Source organism: Pleurodeles waltl, chromosome 8 (assembly GCF_031143425.1).
Source record: "Pleurodeles waltl isolate 20211129_DDA chromosome 8, aPleWal1.hap1.20221129, whole genome shotgun sequence".
In the NCBI taxonomy this organism is placed as follows: domain Eukaryota; kingdom Metazoa; phylum Chordata; class Amphibia; order Caudata; family Salamandridae; genus Pleurodeles; species Pleurodeles waltl.
The window spans coordinates 1,435,441,831-1,435,467,963 of NC_090447.1; the positions used below are offsets into that span (position 1 = coordinate 1,435,441,831).

Here is a 26,133-nt window from a genome sequence, read left to right on the forward strand (position 1 = left end):
CAACCAATGATAAGCAGCTGGCTGACTCAAAGCCCACTGTAGGTATTGGCATTATACACAAAAGATCTTTTGCAAACAGACAGCAAAAGCTGACATTAAACAAGACATACGCATGTGGAAACAAGTTTACCTTTGAACTTCCCTTCACCAGCAAACTAACAGCACACATGTCAAAAACATCTTCAATATCTCAATTTTTCGATAACAAAAATAGTTATCATGTATCTACAATTAGGCAGCAAATTCTCAAGAATCCTTATCAGATAATCCTTCTATGTTGAATAATTGGTTGTGGTCATGATGATCACTTGTCACTCAATGGGAAATGCAGGCAGAAGGAAAGATGTCTGTTTATGCTTTGTTTCTTTCACAGCCTTCTCATTATTAAATGTGTGTATTCAGTCACCTACAACATGTCCAAACATTTCATCTCAGCCCCAGCAGCCAAATTTATTTTGGAAGTTGATACAAGGAGCTCTGAGTGGCCAAATAATGAAAGACTTGATCAGTGACTGTTGACAAAAGGGTTTTTATGGATTTGATGGATGAAAAGAAAGTATTATAAAAGTAGAGAGAACATAAAGGAATTCAAAAGGACACAGTTCAAAAATGATTTGCAAAATGTACATTGGAAAAGGAGCACTGACATTTGAACATGAGATACCAGGGCCAAACAACGATTAGAAGTTGTTGTTTTTAGATGTATGGGTGTTCTTTCTATTCCATTGCAATTATTGACTCAATATACTTTTGCTAATAAAAGGAGACAGCCATAGGCTATAAAGCACACATAGACAGAATTTAGGAATCCCACTTACTTACTATTGCAGTCTTCCCATTTGAGGGTCTAAAGAAAGAGTGCAGTGGATGGAGGAGAGTGTGCTGTTCAAGACTGGATTGAAGTTGGAGAACTACTATACTAGTTTATTAGTCTGTTAAATTAGAGAATGAAGAACTTTGCTTTCTTCAGGGAGGGACTAACAATCCTTCATTTTTTTTTAAAAGCACATTCCTTTTGGTGAATACTTGATCATTTTTGGGGAGTATGCTTGCTCCAATTAACAATTTGTAATATAGGACGCAACAGTGGAAATTCTTTAATTCATTACTGGGTCAACTGAAGACCTCTGAATAATAGAGACAGATCTTTTGTTTTAATATCTGGGATCTCAATTTGTTGGAAATCGTATACACTTAAAGAAAAAGATCAGCAGGCAGACGCATTTGTGCCATTTTGCAGTTATGGTTCACCGGTTTACTTAACCTAATATCTTTTAATTGCTAAAGCACAAGGAAAGGGTTGGTTTTACAAAGCTGTTTTGAAGCATGCATGAGTGATAACTTGCTGTATGGTAGATCTACACTAGGGCTGTGTAGAAAACAATAGACTTTTGTGGGACAAAAGTTAATTATTTTGTCCAGCGATGAACTTAAAAAGATGAACACTTTCCAACTGTATTGTGTCTTATTCTTTACAGGATATCACTTTTCATTTCTATTTTATTTTATACTTGTTTTTTTTAAGTGAAAATTTCCATGGAAAATCAGAGACTCTCGGCTGTTTTTTATTCCTAAGGGATTTTAGACACACTAGTTTGTTAAGATTTTCAAGTAGATAATTATGAAGAAATTGAGCAGGATCAGTGTGGAATATTACACGAGGCCATGTGGCAAAAGCGAGACTGGAGAAACCACGGAGAATATTTTTTTATGCTGTTTTTTATTTTTTGTCACTAAATCGTTCATTTACAGTGGGGCAAAAGGGAAGGCACATGTGAAAAAACAGATAATGATCTGACCAAGCCAAGGGTGCAATGTATAGAATATGATCTTTAGCATCATAAACAAGTGCTATCATGCAGATGTCTCCTAGGTTGCTTTGCTCATAGGGACAGGGGTTCTTCTTAGAGGGTCTTGTCAGATGATCCATAGATTTTGCCAAAACATTGAATTTTCATGCTGAATGAACACTATTGGTTGCCACAATGCATTGTCGAACTATTGAGTAAGCGGACATTCTTTACTAATGGAACTGCAGGGAACTGTTACGATTCTAATAGTAGGGATTGGACTGCCTGTATCCCAGTGTATCCCTTACACACGTCCTGGACCAAGGTTGCTTTGGCAGCTGTGACTTCTGCCACACGTAGAACCCAGGAGCTTAACCAAGCTCAATTAGACCTACAGCCTTATAGCTGAACTGATTACAACAGAGGGGAAAGGTTTTGATACCAGGTCTATATTTACTCTCAACAGAAGGAGCAAGTGATCCGAGGCTCAACCAAGAAGTATATTTTTAAATTGGGCCAGGTGTCTAATTTTACAGCACACTTTTGCAGACATATTTCCGGAAAAGTCATAGATTTTATAGGTATTTCTGAAGCGGCACTTGCGAAATATTAGTTAGGGTCTGCATATTGCTAAACAAAAATATTTGTCTAGCAGCAAAACATGTATGTGCCTATGAGGAAATCATGTGGCACTCCTTCAGATAATAGATGCTCTGGAAGCAGCCCAAAGTCCTCTATCCCACGCGCATCCTGTCACTGATAAAGCTATAACCTAGAAACCTGATGTTACACTTAAAGTCAGCAAAAAGAAGGAAGAAGTTACTGTACGATCCACTGACTTCACAATGACAATTTAAAGAAAAGCATTTATTTCTCTAATATATCACTTCAAACAAGCTTTCTGTCGCAAGAAGGACTAAAAATTGTCATGGACAGTAATTTCAATCACTTGTACATAGAGAAAAAACATAAGGACAACAAACATCAATGATCTTAGCTATTAACAGTCTACGGGCCCAATTCACAAAGGTAAACTTAGACCAAAAGTCTAAGTTTAGTTCAAAAGTCTAAGGCCCTCATTTGATCTTTGGTGGTCAATTCCACTGACCGCCAAAGCCCAACCCGCCAGACAACCGCCAGAGCTGACGGTCAGCAGTCCGCCATATAACAAGCGCTGGCTGCTTTCCGCCATTATTGAGACGGAAAGCAGCCAGCAGTCGTGCTGGCGGTCGGTGCTGCAGAGGCCAGTGCCTCGCCGGCACCGCCACGCCAGCAGGACTTTGCCCTCCATATTACAAGCTGTAATACGGCTTGGTGGAGTCCTGCTGGTGTGGTGATGGCGAAGAGGGAAGACCGCCAGGACCCATCCCCACCCGGATGTCCTCCTCGACGGAAGAGGTAAGTGGGCGTCCAAAAGAGGGGGGAGGGGGATGTGGTGTGTTTGCGGAGGGGAGAGGGGTGCTGAATGTGTGCGTGTCTGCGAGTGTATGTATATGTGTATGTGTATGTGTGTGTGCGTGTATGTGCACGTGTATGGAGGTGTCTTCTGTATGGATGAATGTGAGTGAGTGGGGGTGTCTGAGCGCATGTATGCATATGCTGAATGGGTGTGTATGTGAATGCATGTGTGCACGAAGGGGTGGGGGGGCATGTGAGTGTGTGGATGGGTGGGGGGATGAGTGCATGTGTGTGTATGCCGGCGACAGGAATGAAGATTCCTGTCGCTGGGTGCGTGACAACCAGGCTTTTTGTGGCGGGGTGACCGCCACGAAAAGCCTGGCGGTGTACAACCTCGTAATCCAGGCGGCGGGCTGAGGCCTGCCGCAAGGTTGGAGGTGCTCCCCGCCAGCACCAGCGGTGCAACCGCACCGGCGGGCCAGGTGGGGTTGTGGAGGCTTGGCGTCTGCCAAGCCCCATAACTCCTACTGTGGTGGTCCATACCGTCGGCTCCGAGGTGGTAGGACCGCCATGGCGAGGCTGGCGGTATCATGACCGCCAGTCTCATAATGATGGCCTCAGGTTAGACCTAAAGTCTAACTTTGCTCGTAGTAAAGGTAGACTATTGGTCTAAGTTTAGACCTTTGGTTTAAGTTTAGACCAAAAGTCTAAACTTAAACCAAAAGTCTATCTTTACTTGTAGTCATATGGCATGGCGTTTTTGGCCATCTAATGCCTCATTCATGTAAAACAAATTATGCTAATGTGTCATTAGATGGTGTAGAGTGAAGTGGTCTAGACTGAAATGAAGCAGCATTGTGTGGTGTTGAGTGTAGTGCCATTGTGTCACGTGGAGTGGAGTGGCATTTTGTGGGGTGGAATGACATTGTGTGGCATGGAGTGGAGTGGCACTGTGTGGTGTGGAGTGGAGAGGCATTGTATGGAGTGGCATGAGTGGACTGGAGTCACTTTGTATGAAGTGGAGTTCCATTGTCTACAGGGAGTGCAGAATTATTAGGCAAATGAGTATTTTGACCACATCATCCTCTTTATGCATGTTGTCTTACTCCAAGCTGTATAGGCTCGAAAGCCTACTACCAATTAAGAATATTAGGTGATGTGCATCTCTGTAATGAGAAAGGGTGTGGTCTAATGACATCAACACCCTATATCAGGTGTGCATAATTATTAGGCAACTTCCTTTCCTTTGGCAAAATGGGTCAAAAGAAGGACTTGACAGGCTCAGAAAAGTAAAAAATAGTGAGATATCTTGCAGAGGGATGCAGCCCTCTTAAAATTGCAAAGCTTCTGAAGCGTGATCATCGAACAATCAAGCGTTTCATTCAAAATAGTCAACAGGGTCGCAAGAAGCGTGTGGAAAAACCAAGGCGCAAAATAACTGCCCATGAACTGAGAAAAGTCAAGCGTGCAGCTGCCACGATGCCACTTGCCACCAGTTTGGCCATATTTCAGAGCTGCAACATCACTGGAGTGCCCAAAAGCACAAGGTGTGCAATACTCAGAGACATGGCCAAGGTAAGAAAGGCTGAAAGACGACCACCACTGAACAAGACACACAAGCTGAAACGTCAAGACTGGGCCAAGAAATATCTCAAGACTGATTTTTCTAAGGTTTTATGGACTGATGAAATGAGAGTGAGTCTTGATGGGCCAGATGGATGGGCCCGTGGCTGGATTGGTAAAGGGCAGAGAGCTCCAGTCCGACTCAGACGCCAGCAAGGTGGAGGTGGAGTACTGGTTTGGGCTTGTATCATCAAAGATGAGCTTGTGGGGCCTTTTCGGGTTGAGGATGGAGTCAAGCTCAACTCCCAGTCCTACTGCCAGTTCCTGGAAGACACCTTCTTCAAGCAGTGGTACAGGAAGAAGTCTGCATCCTTCAAGAAAAACATGATTTTCATGCAGGACAATGCTCCATCACACGCGTCCAAGTACTCCACAGCGTGGCTGGCAAGAAAGGGTATAAAAGAAGGAAATCTAATGACATGGCCTCCTTGTTCACCTGATCTGAACCCCATTGAGAACCTGTGGTCCATCATCAAATGTGAGATTTACAAGGAGGGAAAACAGTACACCTCTCTGAACAGTGTCTGGGAGGCTGTGGTTGCTGCTGCACGCAATGTTGATGGTGAACGGATCAAAACACTGACAGAATCCATGGATGGCAGGCTTTTGAGTGTCCTTGCAAAGAAAGGTGGCTATATTGGTCACTGATTTGTTTTTGTTTTGTTTTTGAATGTCAGAAATGTATATTTGTGAATGTTGAGATGTTATATTGGTTTCACTGGTAATTATAAATAATTGAAATGGGTATATATATTTTTTTGTTAAGTTGCCTAATAATTATGCACAGTAATAGTCACCTGCACACACAGATATCCCCCTAACATAGCTAAAACTAAAAACAAACTAAAAACTACTTCCAAAAATATTCAGCTTTGATATTAATGAGTTTTTTGGGTTCATTGAGAACATGGTTGTTGTTCAATAATAAAATTAATCCTCAAAAATACAACTTGCCTAATAATTCTGCACTCCCTGTAGCATGGTTTGAAGTGGAGTGGCGTGAAGTGGCACTGTGTGGTGTGGCATGGAGTGGAGTGGTATTGTGTGGCATGGATTGGAGTGGTATGGAACGTTGCTCGAGTTATCACTGAATTGCCCTATCAAAGTCTCAGCAGGGAAAGTAAGTGCTACATAAATGCAGTTATAATATAATACAATATGTTAATAATTATCTCAATGTACGATCTATATAAACATCTGATGTCTTTGATCTGATAAAGGAACTTGTTAGTATGTACATTCAGGAGCAGCTCCTCCGTTAAGGCGAAGGAGTGTTGCCCCCCCTGCAAGCAGAGGCAAAACTTGAAAAATAAAATGATAATAAACCAGGTTTATTATCATTTTATTTTTCGTCACTGGCTGAGTCTTGGGGGCGGGGTTATCATTGTGATGACAGCAACGGAGGGGTAGCGGTGTGCACTCCCCTCAGTGCGGATGTGGGTTTGGCCAACCGTCTCAGGACGACCAAACTGACATGCGCACTGAGCTGTGTCCAACCCAGGCTGTGTTGCCGGGTTGGAGACCGTAGGCACAGGCTCCCAGTCTGCCTGGAAGCACAAATCAAGGGTGCTCAGACCGATCCTGATGCGGCTGTCATGCAGCATGAGAGCAGCATTTTGGATTGGCCGCAGGGCAGGCTGGGAGCCTGTGCCTGCCGTGGAGCCAGAGTAGAAAAGCAGCGATCCCTCATGAGTATGTTTTTTTTTGTTTAATTTATTTTCTTACTTTTACCCCCCACACTCTCTCCCCCCCCCACCTCCTCCCCCAACCTCCGACCCACCACCCTTTTCTGACATAGGCCGCTACTGTGTACAATGCTTCTACAAGAACTGGATTGTTTACAAACAAAAGTGTTTTAGACCGGGAGGGGCTAGTGGGTGAGGGAGCAACATATATCATACCGGTTGTGGATAAAGGAGATGTAGCCAGGAGGCAGCAGTGAAAGAAATACTACCTGAATCAAAGCACAGTCAGCGGATGGACACTAATTAAGTTGAGTCAATCTGTGCTTGATCCATGTTCCAAAGAAAGAAAAAGAAGTGAAGCCCAGCATTCGCTGGCCTTTTAGGAGGTAGGTTAGGACAGTGACAATAAAGCTAACAAATGGCAGCCAAGGGGCAGGCTCCAAGCCCTTTACCATAAACAATACCCCTTGCAAATTCAGTGCATGAGGTGTGCAGGCGAGGCCTAAAAATGACATAACGAAGTTAGATTATCAAAATGTGCCGCATTATGCCGCATAATTTGCATTTCCTTGATTTAGTCAACCTTGACACATAATTGGGTCCTCTCCTGCCGCATAATTCCAGTGGTCCTGAGTACAATGCATCTGATCGGTGGTCTTACTGCTTGAAGATTCAGTTTTGTCTGTCGAATTCTTGTTGCATTTTGTAAACACTCCTGCTGTGTTTGTGCTGTGCTCCTGCCGAATACCTGCTGCCTTGCTGACGTCTTCTTGCCGTATCCTCACTCCAATCCCAACCACAAACCAGCGATTTAGCAAATTACATATTTATTACTATACAGAATAGAGAGAAACTAAATGGACCTGCGAGGATCCTTTTACATTGAGAAATTAGAAAAACATCAAAATGTCCTTCCGTGTTAAGTTTATTTAGTACACTTTGATGTTTTTTAATTGTTTCATATTGATGTTCTAGATTACGAGAAAAGTCTGGTATAAAGCAGGTGAAGTGCGCCTGGTTCTTCTTGGCACAGAAAGTCCCCTCTCACTGCTCACAGATCAGATGTCCTTCTTCCAATGCACTCCTCGTTTTCCTCTAACCCCGCCTTCTTTTGTTTCAGGGGGAAACAATTCATTGGATGAAAGGGATGTGATCATAATCGCTGTCACCGTATCCATTGGTGGGCTGCTTCTTATCATTATCATCATTCTCCTTATCATATTTTGCTGCCGCAGAAGAAAGAAAGAAGGTAAGTCTTTCCTTTTTCGTGCGTTTTTCAAAGTAAACAAAGAAGATGTTAGATGATTGAACAGAGAATTGTTAGTAATTTTAATTGTGTTATTTGTTTAGAATTTTCGTAAAGGGCTCAAAGCGAAAATTGCCATTTTAGATCTGTAAGTGGGAGGGACATTCGAATAACACTCCAGAGGAGTAACATATATCTAAGGAAGAAAAAACAGAGAGAAACATTTAGTTCATCTTTATGAGGGGCCCGTTAATTCAAATGGCCTAGTAAGATAAGTTAGCTGGCCCATTGGAATTATGATTTCTATAGGAAACACTACTGTTCAGTGGTATTCCACTCAAAGGTTTCACCTGCTTCGAGCAGGCGAAGTCTCCGTGAGGAAAACCAGGAAGAGACATGCAGAAAGGCTTAGTAAGTTCAATGTCCCAATGTTGTTCCCCAAAAACGTATAATACCTGTTATTTACCCCTTTCTGGTATTACTGGGACCACTATTAATGATGTATGTGAGGGAGGGAAATAACAGGAATTTTTACAGGCTGCACACAATGGAAGAATAATAGTGTCTCATTTAATGGAAAAACCTTGAAGTTGGGAGCTGGGAATTTATAGGCCAGGCTCAGATAGCTGACTTGAGGTAGATGTACAAATTCTTCGGTGCACCGAATAGGAAGTTGCCCGGTGTCTGCAGAGCAAGGCCGAAAAAGGAGCGGAGAAAGTTTGGAGACTGAATGCTGAGAAGGTCTGTTGAGTTCTTGATTGCGAGGAAAGGGATACTCCTTCCAGTAGCAATGGTGCCATTCTGCACAAAACAGTACAGGTGAAAGGAGTGTGTCTCTATATACAGGTCTCAGTTAAGGGAAAAAACTCACAAAGGTGAAAAACTCCATGGCAGTCTTGCAGCTCTTGATTCAAAATGCTAATTAATAGTGAAGAAGTAATTAGGTCACCAAACTGCCACTGATATCAAAAAGGAGAAAGATCAAAAACATGAATTACAGGTGAAGAATCCAGAAGAATATTAAAATGGGAGAAGCAAGAATTTAGGATCAAATAGTAATACATAGGGTGCTGAGCAAACACAAAATAAGGGAACAAAAGTATTGTGAGACATTGTTCTTTCGCACTGCATTCTTAACACGTAATTAAAATAACTAATGCAACTGACGTCACAGAAAAAGACTCCACCTTCTCTTAGACTGTGAACCTGGAAGGGTAACCTATGGTCAGACCACCATCCAAGGAAGGGCTGACTTAAATACTTACCCACTCCCCTTTTCAGAAAATCATGGAATTTATTTGGTAAACAAGGAAGACATCCAATTGTGATTTCTTTCATTTTGAGCTGGATTTCTAATACCCAACCTCTAACCTTTAAGATAGGCACCCCAGATGGTTCATGGAACACCTCTCTGAGTGACCACGACATTGGAAACGCCAGAACCGTTCAGGTGTAATGAAATAAATATATTTGCACAATACAACGAAGAGCACAGAACTACTGGATTTTCACCTGGAGCCCAGTTCTTGCATTTGGAGGCAGGAGGAGTACACATTGACACCGGCCAAGGTTCCAGGACCTGCTGGGGCACCTCTTGGGGTCAGGACTCACTCCAGCAGAGGATAGCAGCAGGTCCAGTTGGTGCTGGTCAGCTGGGCTGTTGCAGGGATGGCCCCTGGAATCTTTCTATGTCTCTGTAGTGAAAACAGGAAGTCAACCAACTGACCCTTGGAGCCACTTCTGAGATTTTGGGTTCAAGGCAAGCAAGTCAAGTCTTCCTTCTTCAGACAGTAGGGCAGTCCTTCTTCTAAATCGTCTCTGGTCCAGAAGTGTTCTGATGTTAGGTCCTGAGGGTGCCACTGTTATACCAAGTGTCAGCCTGTGTATGGAGGGAAATCCCTGGCCTAATTCCAAACTAGTTCTGGGCAGTTCTTCTCTCTTTTTGGGTTTGCCTCCAACCTGGGTAGAGGGACATAGGCAAGGGTCTGGCCTGGTGTCTGATTCCTTTGTGTGTACTGTTGGCAGGTTCCTTCAAAGTGTAATCAGGGCAGGGAACATCTCGCCCCAGCCATCCTATCAGAAAGAGACACTTCCTTTACACCAGGACAAATTTTGTTCCCTGTCTTGAAGGAATAATCATCACACTATAGGAAAGTCATTAACAGCCATGTGACCCCGACACTGCCAGAAAGGCTCATTTGGTTTAGGATGAAAAAAAACTACTTTTTAAAAGTGTAATTTTCAGAATAGTAACTTGAAATCTGACTTTGCCATTAAGGAAGATTTTACAGTTCCATTCAAATGAGTTAAAGAAGTATTTCTCTATTTGCTCCCAAACATACATTATTGCTTATAAAATATCATAAAGTAACCCAGTGTTATTTTATGGGACAGTTAGCTTTGCTACAGTGAATAGGCCAGAATAAAAATGACTTTGAGATTTTTTCACTGTGAAGGCATGTAAAACATAGGTACACATGTCCTACTTTTTACATACCAGGAACTCTTCAGCTTAGGCACCCCTAATTTAGGGGTGACAGAAGTATTTAAAAAGGAAGGGTTCCCCCTTACAAAAGGTTTATGTTAACAGGTTTAAATGCCAGTTTGAAACTGCACTACAGCCTGCAGTGGCAGACCTGAGACAGGCTTTACAGTGCTACTTTAGTGGGTGGCCCCATGAGTGCTGCAGTACCATTTAATTTACAGGACCTAGGTACATGCTATACCATATACTGGAGACTTATAAGTAAATTAAATGTCCCAAACAGGAGTATACAATTTTTACCATGTTTAAAATGGGAGAGTCTAAGCACTTTACCACTGGTTAGGAGGAGTAAATGTGCAGAGTCCTAAAAAAAATAAAAATGGGTTCAGCAAGGGAAGGCAAAAATCTGGGGTAACCATGCAGAAAGGGCCAGGTCCAACAATGAGCGATTGATTACACCGCTGTTGCTGGTGCTATCTGTGGAGTGTTAGTCACAAAAGATTCCCTATTTTCAAATATTTAAAACTGCTGGCACATGGTTCATGCCAGTTGAGAGTGAGAGAGGGGATGGAACTTAAAAAGAGATGCTTAATAAAAACTGCTGGCATATGGTTCATGCCAGTTGAGAGTGAGAGAGGGGATGGAACTTAGAAAGAGATGCTTAATAGGCCATATCCCACATTTTCCACCAGAACCCAGTTTACCAGGACAAGCATAGTATTTCAAAGCATTAGGGGAAGAAGCAGGCTTTAAATATGCTGGATTTCAGAATGTGGAATTTAGCCTTACATTTGCTGACATTACATTGGCTTTCAGAATCTCATTTTGAAGCTGTTTCATTCCAGTGTGCTCAGCTACTCTGTTATTGATTTTCTGAGTGGAAGAGTTATTCTTGTCCTCTCTTGAAACACCCAGCAGGATTTCTCAATGCATTTTTTGCTTAACTTTTCAGTACCCTGTTTTAAAGGGGGCAACTGTCCTCATTAACCACTCTTGCCCTAAGGTAACTATAACTCGCGTCCTTGCCATGCACAGTTTTCTCATCAATAATTTTACTGCAAATGTTACAGTGATATTATCAATGAGGTCAAAGAAGATGTTATAAGTGATGTAATAACTGGGGTAATTCACACTGCATGGTGAGGACACAAGTTATAGTTAGCTTAGGGCACAAGTTATAGTTACTTGAAATAACTTTAACTATAATAGCTGAATTTCTATGGTTTTGTGTGTGTAAAATCTGATCCTAGCTACAATGTCCCTGTAACCTTTGGTTTTCTAGTGAATTTCTAAGGTTTATTTTATTCTATTTCTTAACTATAATATCCCTGTGACCTTTGTTTTTTCAGTGAATTTCTAAGGTATTTTTAACATTAAGTAAGATGCCCATCTCAATGCACGTTGTTGGGGGGGGTTGGATGCAGGGCCTGACTTGGCATTCTGCTTCCCCCAACAAAGCTTGCTGCTGCTGCCCCCCTCCTCCTTGCCATCCATTGTCCATGTCGGTGCCCTCTCCTGCCTCATTACAGCCCTGTGTAGCTGTTGTTCTACCACTGCCCTTCCCACCTGCCCTGAACAGTTAGCTTTCTGCCCCATCCACCTCCTCTCTACCCTCTGTTGTCCAAGTCCATACACCCGCCCCCTGCCTGGTCTGATGTGCTTCCGCTGCCCTCTCTCTCTTGCCCTTCATGGTCCGTTATGCTGCAACTGTCCTTCCTGTCTGTCCAGTACGGTCCGCTTTCTGCCCTTTCCTCTTTCTCCTCTGCTCTTGTTGTCCATGTGCATGGCCCTGTTCCCCTCCCTAATGCTTTCCATGGTCCGTTGTGCTTCACTGCCACCCTGTTTGCCCTGTGTGGTGTACTGCGCTGCTGCAACCCCTGACGCTTGCCCTGCAGTCAGTTTGGTGCCCTTGCCCATCTCCCTCTTGCCCTATGTTATCTGAGTCCATGTCCCTATCCCATTCCTCCTGTCCTCCGTGGTCCAATTTACCATACTTACCAACATTTTGAACTTGGTAAGAGGGAGATTTTGAAAAAAAAACAGGGAATTGATTTTCCCCATTGACTTATATTGAAAAAGAGGAGATTTGAGGCAGGAGGCAGAAAATATAAAGCACTTTTGTGCTTAAAAACATCAGGAGTCTCCTACCTGAATCGAGTCTATTGGCATCTATAGTTTTACTGCCACTGCCTCTTCTTTTTGCCCTGAATGGTCTGTTATATTGCCACAGCCTCTCTTGCCTGTCCTGCATGGTTGGTTTGTTGTCCCTTTCCTCCTTCCCCCTGCCCCGCATGGTTCTTTGTACTGCCACTGCCCCTCCCGCCTGCTCATCATGGTCAACTTGTTGCCTCTGCACCCTCCTTCCTGCCCTCAGTTATCTTAGTCTGTGCCCCTGACCTCTACTTCCCCACAGCATTCTAATGAACAACTAGATTGCTAACATTCTATCTTCGTGACAAAAGTGTGGCACGCCTGATGTAATCTTGTTGTAATCAAAACTGTAATACCTAAAGCATTTCCTTTGCAAATTATAAAAATGAAAGTGTCTTATTCCGATAGAAATTATGGTTAGTGCTCTAACAAACTAAAATTAGGGCATATTTTCTGAGTTTCCAAATAGTGACGAAGCACTTTTAAATTCTTTGTTATCTTTATATTTTTTATCCAGTTGGTCACTTAATTATTTGCTACACTTAGGGGAGAGGATGTGGTGTTACGGACAGAGCTGCAGACTTTGCAACTGGGGAACCAGGTTTAAGTTTAGGCAAATCACTTAATCTCCCCATGCCTAAAACCAAAATGAATATGTCCTTGTGTAATGTAACTGATGCTCATGTAAATCACTCCCTCGTGTCGAGTCTGCGCTATACAAAACTGCAAAAAATCTAAAAAAGTAACTGTTTGCACACTTTTGTCATTGGGCCATACTTGTTCTACATTTGGGCTCTTTTTTCTCTAGTGGCCATCTTGGGAGACTTATTTGTTATGAAGCTCCCTAAGTTCCTTATTTACTGCAGTATTCTCAAAAATGCTTTCAGTTTTCCACTTTGATTCCATCAAGATGGCGTTCAGATGTGCACATTTTGGCATAAATTCAGAGTTAGCACTCTAGTTGCTCATTAGAACACTGCAACCTGCTGATCACCAGAGAGTTAACAGGCAGTCTGCTGCGGGTGTTGAAAGTGCTTGTCCCTCCCTCCTCCTGCTCCTCTCTGCCGCACCAGGTCCCTTCCCCCAAGGGGGTCCTCCGCCTCTCTCCCCCCTGTGTCTGTCCTCCCTCCACCTCCCCTTCCACCATGGGGATCACAGTGTAACCACACCAGAACCACGCCCAGTGTGAGAAACCCTACCCCCTCGGACTGCCACAGCTAAATCGCTGATGTACTTTGAGCCCTTAATCCCAGACGCCAGGACAAAAACAGCCTCTCCCATGTCTTCCCCCAGGAATGACCATGTGGTGGGCGCATGCAGAGGGAATGCCGCATGTGCACTGGGACCATGCCCAGCACCAGAACCCCTACCCCCATGGACTGGCACGGATTCACCTCGGATGAACTTCAAGCCCTTAACCCCAGACACAAAGACAGCAACAACTGCACCCAGTTCTCCCCCAGGACCACCAATGGCCCTTTTTCCTGCTGGAAATGTTGCTTCACCTGCATCACCGAGGACACCACCCATGCCATGCAGACCTGCCACACCGAATAGCACACAATCAGCAACAAGGCCATCACCAACACCTCCATAAAGATCCACTGCCTTCTGATCAACGCACGCTCACTTGGAAAATACGCAACAGAAATCTAGGACATCATCATGACCCATGCTCTGGAGGCCATCACCACTGAGACCTGGCTGAACCCCGCAACCGATCCAGACATCGCCACAGCCACCCCGACGGTTACAAGATTGCACACCATGACTGATCCAACAGGCACAGTGGCAGCATCGCCATAATATTCTAGAAGAACCTTGGATGCTTCACGACCACCAATGACTCCTCCCCCTTCAGGGGACACCTCAACTTCCAACTCTGAACCAACAGCAAAACCACCATCAGAGGCACCCTCGCCTACAGACCTCAAGGACCCGGCCCCGCTTCTGCAACTCCATCCCTGACTGCATTGTCCCCCTCGCCATCGACTTGAATATTTACATCTTCGTAGGAGACCTCAACTTCCATATGGAGAACACCAAAGACACCAACACGCCCGACTGCCTCGAAAGTATGGCCAACTTTGTGATCAAACAGTTGGTCACTGACCACAACTACTCTGCAGGACACACACTTGACCCTATCTTCTCCACCAGCAACAGAGTGAAATACACCCACGTCGAAGAGCTCACCTGGACTGACCACCACTGTGTCTAATTCATCATCTGTGAACCACCGAGCGCTCCTGTCTCTACTGCCAGCCAGATACAGTGCAGCTGAGCAAAGGTATTAGAACAACACTGGACCAACACCCTTAACTCCTGACTGCCCATCACCACTGTAGACACATAACAAGCGGTGGACAACCTCGAGAACCAGCTCATGACAAGCACTGATGAAGTTGCACTGTAGAAAAACACCAACCCCAAGAAATTAACACAACACCCCCAATTGGTTCACAGAGGAATTCAGAACTCAGAAGTGGGAATGCATACAGAAGAAAAGAAGATGGTGCACCAGTAAGACCCAAGAGGACCATAAACACTTCAAGGAAACCCTCAACAGATACCACCACCTCCTGAAGAACACAAAGAAATCCGTCCTAGCCACCCACATAGTGGACAGCACCAACAATAGCAAGGAGCTCTTCAACATAGTCAAAGAGTTCACCAACCTCAGTGGCAGGAAACAACATCACTCTGTTAGACTTGGCATCCTTGGCGTGGTCTCCCCTAACTTTTTACCTCTGCATCCCAGGTTGTTGATGTGTGCTGGACTCTGTTTTTCCTGGTTTTGATACTCTAGGCACTTTACCACTGCAAACCAGTGCTAAAGTGCAAGTGCTCCTGTGTAAAATGTCTGTGTAATTGTTTTTTTTCATGATTGGCACATTTGATTTACTAGTAAGTCCCTAGTAAAGTATACTAGAGGTGCCTAGGGCCTGTAAACCAAATGCTACTAGCGGGCCTGCAGCATTGGTTGTGCTATCCACATTAGTAGCCCTGTAAACATGTCTCAAACCTGCCACTGCAGTGTCTGTGTGTGCAGTTTTAAACTGCCAATTCGACTTGGCAAGTGTACCCACTTGCCAGGCGTAAATATTCCCTTTTTATACATGTAAGGTACCCCTAAGGTAGGCCCTAGGTAGTACCATGGGCAGGGGGCAGTGTATGTTAAAGGTGGGACATGTACTGATATGTTTTATATGTCCTAACAGTGAAATACTGCCAAATTTGGTTCTCACTGTCCAAGGCCTATCCCTCTCATACGTTAACGTGAGGGCTGCCTTTAAATATTATTAAAGTGCAGATTCCCTTTGAGAGCAGATTGAAATTTGGAGTTTGGGGTCTCTGAATTCACAATTGAAAAATACATCTGTTAGTGAAGTTGGTTTTTAGATTGTAAGTTTGAAAATGCCCCTTTTAGAAAGTAGCCATTTTCTTTCTTAAACCATTCTGTGACTGTGCCTGTTTGTGGATTCCCTGTCTGGGTCAGTTTGACAGTTGTACTGTGAGGTGTAGCCTGCATATCCTGATAAGCCATCTGTGCTAGAGAGGAGGGAAGAGTGGTCACTTACACCTGAATGGGCTGCCTGTGCCTGCCCTCACACAATGCAGTCTCCAACCCCCTGGTGTGTGTCTGGGCCTGGCCTGGGCAAGACAGGATCTTGTGAACAACAGAGACTTTTCTTTGAAGCAGGGCAACTTCAAAGACAGAAAGGGGTATAAGTAGTGGACACAAAACCCCAGACTTTAGATCACTTCTGGATTCAAGAGGAACCTCTGCCAATGAGAAGAGCTGAGGAGAAGTGCTGCCCCTGCCTGTGACTGTGCTTTGTTGGGCTATCCTGCAGTTGCTGCTTCTGCCTGTGGAAGGGGACAAAGAATGGACTTTGTTATGCATTCCTGCTTGAAAAAGAATCTCCAAGGGCTTGGACTCAGCTTGCCTCCTGTTTTGAAGTCTCCGGGCCATCAAAGTCTTTTTCTGCCAGCACCTGGCCTCTCTGCTGAGACTCCGGCCCTGCCAAGTGGTGCCCTATCCAGGCCCCGGGGCCTTGAGAGGTGAAGTTGGCAGAACAAGGACTGAAATCCACGCACAGAACGCCATGCAGGGACATTTTCGACGCACCACTTGCAACGCGCGCCTCCGGCTTCGCGGTTGAAATCGACACTCCACCTGCATTGCGGCTGGGAGATCGATGCATCACGGCTGGAGAACGACGTGCAACACCCACTTGCGGCTGCTGATAATGACACAAACCCCACACAGCGCGGTTTTCTAACACTGTGTGACCGGATTTCACATGCAGCGTCCCTGGGTGTCAAAGTCATTGCACCCTGTGCGGATCCGAGGTGTCCCATCCGGAAATTAAGACATTGCTCTCTTGCGAGTAAGAAAAACGATGCATCACCTACCCGACCAGAGAAGGAAACGACCCTTGGCCTCACTTGTGAGTAAGGAATTGGCGTATCACTGACTTTTCCAATGGACGCTCACCCGTGCAGTTTTATTTTTGACGCTAATCAGGTACTTTGTGTAAAATCAACGTTTCCATTGTTTTCTATGGAGTAAGGCTCTTATTCTTTCGAAAATTCATATCTTGACGTGTGTATGGATTTTTGTCATTTTGGTCTTGTTGATTGAGATGAATATTACCTATTTTTCTGAACTGGTGTGGTGCCCCTTTCGTAGTGTTTTCACTGTATTACTGTGTATTGGTACAAATACTTTACACATTGCTTCTGAGTTAAGCCTGCCTGCTTTTGCCAAGCTACCAGGGGGGTTTGTAGGGGTTAACCAGGTGTGTTTCTCCTTTGCCCTGACTAGAGTGACGGTCCTTGCTTGGACAAGGGGTAACCTGACTGCCAACCAAAGACCCCGTTTCTAACACATTCCCTCGCAAGTTCTCTGCGACATCCTCACAGACCTTTTTCACAAAAAAATTAATACTATCTACCAAGACTTTGCACCCCACCCCGCTGAGGACAGCATCACACCGACTGACACACACCCACACCAGCTAAACTTGTCGAACATCCTCGCTGAGAAGGAAACAGCATCCATCATGAGATCTAACCACTTCGGCGCCCCAGCAGAACCCTGCCCACACCATATCCTCAACCTCGGCAATCTACCCATAAGCAAAGAACACACCAAGTTCCTCAACTGCTCAATCACCACCGCCCACTTCCCCCAGAAATGTAAGCATGCTAATGTGAACCCACTGCTGAAGAAACATTCAGCAGACCCAGAGGAACCTAAGAACTACTGCCCCATATACCTCCACCCTTTCCCAACCAAGGTTATTTAGAAAGCCATCAATATCCAGCTCACCAGACACTTGGAGAACCACAATCTCCTAGACTCCTCCCAATAAGACTTAAGAGCAAACCACAGCACAGAGACAGCCCTAATCGCAACCGGGGATAACATCAGGATGCTACTGGACTGTGGAGAAATGGCAGCCTTCAACCTCCTCAACCTCTCAGCAGCCTTTGACACTGTATCCCACCATACACTGCATAACAGACTCCACCAGATCAGCATCCGAGGAGCAGCCCTCAAAATGATCGCATCTTACCTCACAGGTAGAACACAGAAGGTATTCCTCCCACCTTACTCTTCGCTCCCCAAAAACATCACCTGTGGTGTACCTCAAGGCTCATCCCTCAGGCCAACCCTCCTTAATGTACACATGACACTTCTAGCAAACATTGTCAAGAGCCACAGACTCAGAATCATCTCCGGACATCCAAGTCATCCTCTCCCTGACCAACGATCCCATGACCACCAAACATTCCTGGCAACTTTGGCATCATACTCAACAGCCAGTTGTCCATGAAGAAGCAGGTCAACGCCATCTCGTCTGCTTGCTTTCTCACCCTCCGAATGCTCAGGAAGATCTTCAGATGGCTCCCGCCCAACAGCTGGTGAACCAGAATTTAGAGAAAATGTGCTCTCATTTTAGCTTCTGGAGCGCCTTCCATAACCTCTATGGGAAAATTATGAACAAACAGTTTTCTCTCAAACATGATAGATGAAATATCAGCATGGTAAAATCTCCTTAGAACACACCACAATTATTAAAATTAGTATGGTACCATCAACAAACGATTTATATTGTAACTAAAATCTATGATCACCCTCACTATGTTCTCCATTTTGTGACCCTCAAAACCTGCCATTCACTACAATGCATTTCAGTGGGGTGCTATCATGTATTTTGGTCCCAAGATGTCTGCCATCTCTTCCTGGCAGAAGTGCTGGCAGCCAATCAGATGTCACCATGAGATCTGTGCTAAGGCTCTACCCAGATAAACAAATTTGGTTTTCTGTAAATATCTCAAAAACTAGGTAATGGATTTACACAAAATAACTAGAAGAGCGCGTTCTGGACCAAGAGCTACCTTCTTGGCAAATTTGGTATAATTCCATTCAGCAGTTTGGGCTGCAGTGGTGTCTAAAATCTCTATGGGAATTAATATGGGAAATACACTTTCTTTGAACCCCCTGTTTTTCTCAGTCGTCGCTTGACGGATCACCCCGAAACATTCCATGCACAACAAGACCCAACAAGACACTTTTTCTGGCAAACGGTGTCAAAGACATAGCTAAGTCAAAAAGCATGTTTCCTATGGAAACTAGGTCCAAACTAAAACTACCTAATAGTGACTGCCAGTAGATAATATATATATATATATATATATATATATATATATATATATATATATATATATATATATATATATATATACATATATATATATATATATATATACAGGGAGTGCAGAATTATTAGGCAAGTTGTATTTTTGAGGATTAATTTTATTATTGAACAACAACCATGTTCTCAATGAACCCAAAAAACTCATTAATATCAAAGCTGAATATTTTTGGAAGTAGTTTTTAGTTTGTTTTTAGTTTTAGCTATGTTAGGGGGATATCTGTGTGTGCAGGTGACTATTACTGTGCATAATTATTAGGCAACTCAACAAAAAAAAATATATACCCATTTCAATTATTTATTATTACCAGTGAAACCAATATAACATCTCAACATTCACAAATATACATTTCTGACATTCAAAAACAAAACAAAAAAAAATCAGTGACCAATATAGCCACCTTTCTTTGCAAGGACACTCAAAAGCCTGCCATCCATGGATTCTGTCAGTGTTTTGATCTGTTCACCGTCAACATTGCGTGCAGCAGCAACCACAGCCTCCCAGACACTGTTCAGAGAGGTGTACTGTTTTCCCTCCTTGTAAATCTCACATTTGATGATGGACCACAGGTTCTCAATGGGGTTCAGATCAGGTGAACAAGGAGGCCATGTCATTAGATTTCCTTCTTTTATACCCTTTCTTGCCAGCCACGCTGTGGAGTACTTGGACGCGTGTGATGGAGCATTGTCCTGCATGAAAATCATGTTTTTCTTGAAGGATGCAGACTTCTTCCTGTACCACTGCTTGAAGAAGGTGTCTTCCAGGAACTGGCAGTAGGACTGGGAGTTGAGCTTGACTCCATCCTCAACCCGAAAAGGCCCCACAAGCTTATCTTTGATGATACCAGCCCAAACCAGTACTCCACCTCCACCTTGCTGGCGTCTGAGTCGGACTGGAGCTCTCTGCCCTTTACCAATCCAGCCACGGGCCCATCCATCTGGCCCATCAAGACTCACTCTCATTTCATCAGTCCATAAAACCTTAGAAAAATCAGTCTTGAGATATTTCTTGGCCCAGTCTTGACGTTTCAGCTTGTGTGTCTTGTTCAGTGGTGGTCGTCTTTCAGCCTTTCTTACCTTGGCCATGTCTCTGAGTATTGCACACCTTGTGCTTTTGGGCACTCCAGTGATGTTGCAGCTCTGAAATATGGCCAAACTGGTGGCAAGTGGCATCGTGGCAGCTGCACGCTTGACTTTTCTCAGTTCATGGGCAGTTATTTTGCGCCTTGGTTTTTCCACACGCTTCTTGCGACCCTGTTGACTATTTTGAATGAAACGCTTGATTGTTCGATGATCACGCTTCAGAAGCTTTGCAATTTTAAGAGTGCTGCATCCCTCTGCAAGATATCTCACTATTTTTTACTTTTCTGAGCTTGTCAAGTCCTTCTTTTGACCCATTTTGCCAAAGGAAAGGAAGTTGCCTAATAATTATGCACACCTGATATAGGGTGTTGATGTCATTAGACCACACCCCTTCTCATTACAGAGATGCACATCACCTAATATGCTTAATTGGTAGTAGGCTTTCGAGCATATACAGCTTGGAGTAAGACAACATGCATAAAGAGGATGATGTGGTCAAAATACTCATTTGCCTAATAATTCTGCACTCCCTGTAATATATATATATATATTTATTTATTTTTTGACCCAGTCGAAGGCTTGTGCTGAAATGCGTACGCCATTTTTTCTGGTGGCACCTCGCACTTTGCACTTTGCACTTTCATTGTTATGAAACAAGAAATTCTTTATAAAAAAGCAATAAGTCGTACTGGATTTGTGCCATTTCCTGGGATTGCTCGAAGAACAAATTGCAGAGTGCAGCAGGCTCCCTGGGTAAAGACAATATATATATATAAATATATACACACATACACATATATAGATTTAAATATATGTGTGTGTGTGTACCTATAACTACCTACTGGTGCCCGTCAGTAGGTAATATATATATAAATTAATTTTTTTGTTTTTCACTACTGCAAGGCCTAAAGGCCTACCCCTCCCCTAGAATAACATTGAAGTTACCTTATTACACTTCATAAACTGTAATTTCCAAATGGGAGCAGGTAACCAGTTCCTGTTTGATGTCTTTGGAATTCTGATGACAAATCCTAACTTATGGTGAAGTTGGATTTCAAATTACAATCTTTCAAATGCCACTTTTAGAAAGTTGCCATATTCCTGCCCTAGCCATTTGGTGCCTGTAGCCTGTCTCTAGGTCACATGACTGGGTGTAGCTGACAGCAGTCTTTGTGTATTCCTCCTGGACAGCCACACACTATAGGGAGCTTGATTCACTGGCAGGATGAATAGGTTGTGTCCTGTCTCCACACAAAGGGCTGCATGATGTCATAGAACATGTCATAAGTGATGTAATATTGTAATATGTGAGGTCGTAAGCATTGCATGGCAAGGGAGCAAGATATGGTTAGCTCTGTTAACTATAATTGGTGAATTTCTGTGGTTTTATGAGTTCAAAACGTTAATGTTGTCACTGACATATTCACCTAACTATAACACTACTGTAACCTTTGTTTTTTTCAGTAAATACCAAAGGTTTTTTTATACAAAAAACATTTTTTTTAGCACACCTAACTATATTGTTACATTAATCTTTGTTATTTTCAATGAATTTCTACATTTTTTTTTGATGTAATGTAATAATTTTATTATCATACGTAAGGCCAACCGTGCATGGTGGAGGTTTGCCATTACCTGCAGCCTGCGGCTAGACCCTGCAGCAAACTCCCACAGGTAGCCATCCCCACGCTGCACACTGCCTTTGGCCGTGCAAAGTCAGAGGTTAGCAACATGGCCTGGCCTGTTGACAAGCCCTATGGTGAACCCACCCAGAGGCAGCCAACCCCACCAAAGGCAGCTAACCCCACTCTGTGCATGGCCTTTAATTGCACGCAGTGTGGGCTTGGTTGCAGGGCCTGGTTTCCAGCCAGGCCCTGTGCTCAGCTCTCCACAGCCACCTGGAGGCAGCCAACCCCATGCCGTACATGGCCGTCACTCATGTATGGTGTGGGGTTAGCTGAAGGGCCTATGTTGCAGTCGTATGGTCCTCCTCTCCAACCCTCAAAAGACCCTGGGGACCCCATTCCCCAGGGCTGTATTTTTTAAAGGGGAAGGGTGGCACATGAACCTTCTCAGGCCCCAGGCACCACATTTCACAGGGCCATCTATTTTTTTTAAAAGGCGAGAGGGGCTGCTTGGCCCCCAGCCTCACTAGCCGGGACTCCGTCCCCCAAGGCTGTATTTATTTAAAAAGGTATGGGGGCGTGTGGGACCCCTCCCCAAGCCTCATTAGGCCCTGGGGACCCCATGCCGCAGGGCTTTATGTATTTCAAAGGAGAGGGGACACTGTCGCTAACAAACAATCTTGCTAAAGGCTGCACAATCCCATGATTTAGTGAAGAGCTTCATAAATTTAAGAGTTCCTGTAAATGTCTAGAGTGTGCAGGCAGGCCAATTTTGAGCCTGGACTAAAAACGGACAATAAATCTGCCTTATTGAACTACAAAAACATAATAGAAAATTCTTGTTGACAATTCGACTCACTAGTTGGAGAAAGACCACATAGAATAAATTGTTTAACTGTTTTCAGAAATATTGGCTCCAATAAAATTTCCAGATACTGCACAATTTTCTGAAACACTCTAGTACAGTTGAGTGTATTTTCTTTATTTCCAAAAATCAGAACATCAAGAGGCAATGTAGTTAGAGACTTTTTTTCACCACTTTCATGATGAAGGTCCCCCTTTCCTTCGATCTAACTTTCAGCTGTTAGATTTACATACCTTAAATTGCTAGAACATGTACATCAGGTTGTATTTTAGACCTGATTCCAGCCTGCTTTTTCCTTTGCCGAAGTCCTCTATTGCTCATCTTTTTCCTAATATTCTTAATTTGTCTCTCATTCATTGAAGTGACCACTGTACTTTCTCTTTTGAAAACACCTGATTTAGATCAGATCAATATTGCTAATTTGTGCACTGTCATACTTGTTCTAGCTGCAGCTAAGATGTTGGAAATCGCATGGGGTGAAGCAACTGTGCGCTTTTTAAGAAATCATCAACTTCTTAGATGATGTGCGGTCTAGTTTATTTACCAAAAACGTCTTGAGCTGTTGTTTTCATGATACTTGATGTTCTCTGAATGACTGTTTATAATTATAGTGTCAATGTTCTCATTTTATTAGGCCTATCAGAGGCATAGTTCACTATCAGCCCATGATTTGCTGTCAGGACTTTGACATAGATGTATGGATGGGTCTGTAGATATGTAGTTCATGTCTTTCAGCGTTGGAAGAACTAGAAAGTGTCTCTTGTTCCTTTCATTTCTACTACCAGTTGATGGACTGTGGTGTTTCACAGGCATCAATCCTCTACCTATTCAGTGTGTACATCAGATGTATACCAACCTTTATTTGGTTCCACATGCTCTAACTACATACCTATGCTGATAAAACGTATTCTATTATCTAAATTTGCCTAGACGAAAACAATTTAACTAAGGGTAGTCAATATGATATCTTCTTATTCAATCCTATCATTCAGATTTCTCCTCTACTTGCAAGTGAGACTTTACAGAGAGAAAAATATTGCACCATATATGGCAAATTAGGTAGTGGTATACCCTTATTGCACGGGATATTTCTTTAATTCATGTAGACCACTGTAAATTAAATTTTAGCAAAAACAGATCACAAGCAATACAGTACTACCCCAGCTAAAGTCTCTTTTAATCCCATACAGGCATCATCCATGCTATTCAACCCCCAAATACTACATTTAGATGTTTTTCACCCAAATGTTTTTTCAAATCATAATAACAGTGTGATGGTAAAACGATCATTAATAGAAACATCAACGAAAGCTATTTTGTGGAATCATATATTACCTCTGCCTTCTTCAGGACATGCAAAATTCTCTTTTCTCTTATTCTGCAACCAAAGTGCGTATACAAGGTGGATATGCAATGAGAGAAATTTCCATTAGCCAATAATTAGCCCTAAAGGCACAATTATTGTATAGACTGAGTAGCTGTCTTCAGAATAACTTCCCATTACAGCTCTGTCTGGCTGAGGTAAGCAGGTGTAAGAATCAACACTAACTGAAGCTAAACATCAATAAGCAGAAATATTATACTCTCCCTCTTTTTGACCCTCTGAATTCGACTCCTGCTGTAAATTATCTGATTCCGTAAAAAGCCCTGGTGTATACTTTGGAGCAACTTTACAAATGGATGTAGAACTATCCTTTGTTATCCCAAGATGGACTTTTTCTAATGAAGCAAATTTACCCTATGCTTCATTTGCTCTATGAAGGCTTAAGTTTTATGGCAATTTTGTCTTTGACAGTTCAGGCTTGATTGTTGTAATGTTGCCTAACTAGTAATCAAATTGCCTCTGTTGCAGATACTTCAGATTGTCTAGTCTCAAGCACCCCGTATAGTTTATTTGCCACCTTACTACTGTCACACTCCTCCCTTATAAATTATCCAGTGGCTACCCATTCACTTTGTTTTGTTCACTGTGACCAGTATGGCATAATGCTAGAATTTATCTGCCATTGTTTAAAAATGTATGTGGATTTCAGATCTCTTCAAATGTGAGACACCACAATTAAGCACTATAAATATACCTCTGTGTGCATGACAATATTCAAAACATCATCTTGCTCAAATCAATCTTTTTTCCTTGTAAAATACGCTGTAATGCAAACCGTTTCCGAATTCTGCTGTGGATTATTTTTATTTTGTCTTTGTAGGGAATTGGGTTACTGGTTGAAGGGGTGAACTCCTACTCAAGCAGCAACCTCAATTCTCGTCAGGGTGAAACACAAGCAAATCCCAAATTAACCTGTGCTCAGCCCTTCTGGTAGCCTGACACAAAGCATTTAGGCTTCACTTGTTGAGACGGAGCCACTCACCTGAAAAGCAGGATGTCTGCAGGGGTGATGGTATGCCCCCGACCTCCTGGAACACCTCTCAGCACTTCCTGGTGGACACAGAAACCCCGGCAGGTGTCCGAAAAGGAAAGGGGGAGTGGAAGAGAAAGAGACAAAACACTGCCACGTCTTGCCGGTCCAGCCAGGCACCCTGTATCTTCGGGGGGGCAGGCCATTGTTGACAGAGTGATAGTAGAGTTAGTGCACTCAACTTCCTTGAAACTGAATCTCTCTTTCTGATATGGGCACGGGAGCAGTAGAAGAACACTGGGATGCTCCAGTACTTTTCATGGATATTAATAACTGTTGGCACAATTACTAACACTGCATTACCAAAAACCCTAACTGAGTACCATAACTATAAGTACTGCAACACTAGGGCTGTCTTCACCGAGATTCACTGTTGCACACTACAATTAAAACTGTGGTTGCACTTATCATGCACTAGAAAGACCAACAAGGGCATTCATTATATAACATATAACTTTCCTGCATGCATAGGGTTAAACTAAAAGGAACAACAACAATCCAAGAAATACAAATGTCCACTCTGGGTTCAAACAGTTAGGGTGGCACAGTTTGGTTTCACTCTGTGTGTGAAAAACCCTTCAAAAAGCAAATTCCTCAAACCTGAAACACAGGCATGAATGACACAATTTAAATCCAAGAGTTATGCTATTAGAGAAAGAAAAGTCACGTAAATGCTCTTTTAAAATTGCACTGTCACTTTTTGTAGTACCTGAGCTCAAACAGATTTTTTGAAGCACATTTTGGCAAGTAACTACAATAATAATGTAGAATGTGCAGAAATGCATTTGTCTTTTCAAAAAAAGCACTCTGCCAAAATACGAGGTCTGAAATACACCAGCTGTTCTAGGAAAGCGCAGAATGCTGGAGAATGCTAGTCACTTAGCTGCAGTCTTTTCCCGGAGTGCTGGAGGAATGCCTGGTGTCAGCTGGTACAGGAATGAAGAAAAGAATTGCCTCAAAAGTCCTGAATATGTGGATGATAGCAGGGGCTGGACTGCCAAATCAGATGCTGAGATCAGGAAGCAAAACAAAGCCAAGCA

The 26,133-nt window shown here is 43.3% G+C and overlaps 1 protein-coding gene across 2 annotated transcripts in view; it reads left to right on the forward strand.

Annotated features, from left to right (window-relative positions):
* The window catches only part of IGSF5 (immunoglobulin superfamily member 5), a 334,850-nt gene that overhangs the window by 119,494 nt on the left and 189,223 nt on the right, over positions 1 to 26,133 (forward strand). For both annotated transcript variants that reach the window (XM_069202586.1, XM_069202585.1), the window contains exon 5: positions 7,617 to 7,745. In XM_069202586.1, the coding sequence (XP_069058687.1) occupies positions 7,617 to 7,745 (129 nt within the window). The remainder of the gene's footprint in view (positions 1 to 7,616; positions 7,746 to 26,133) is intronic.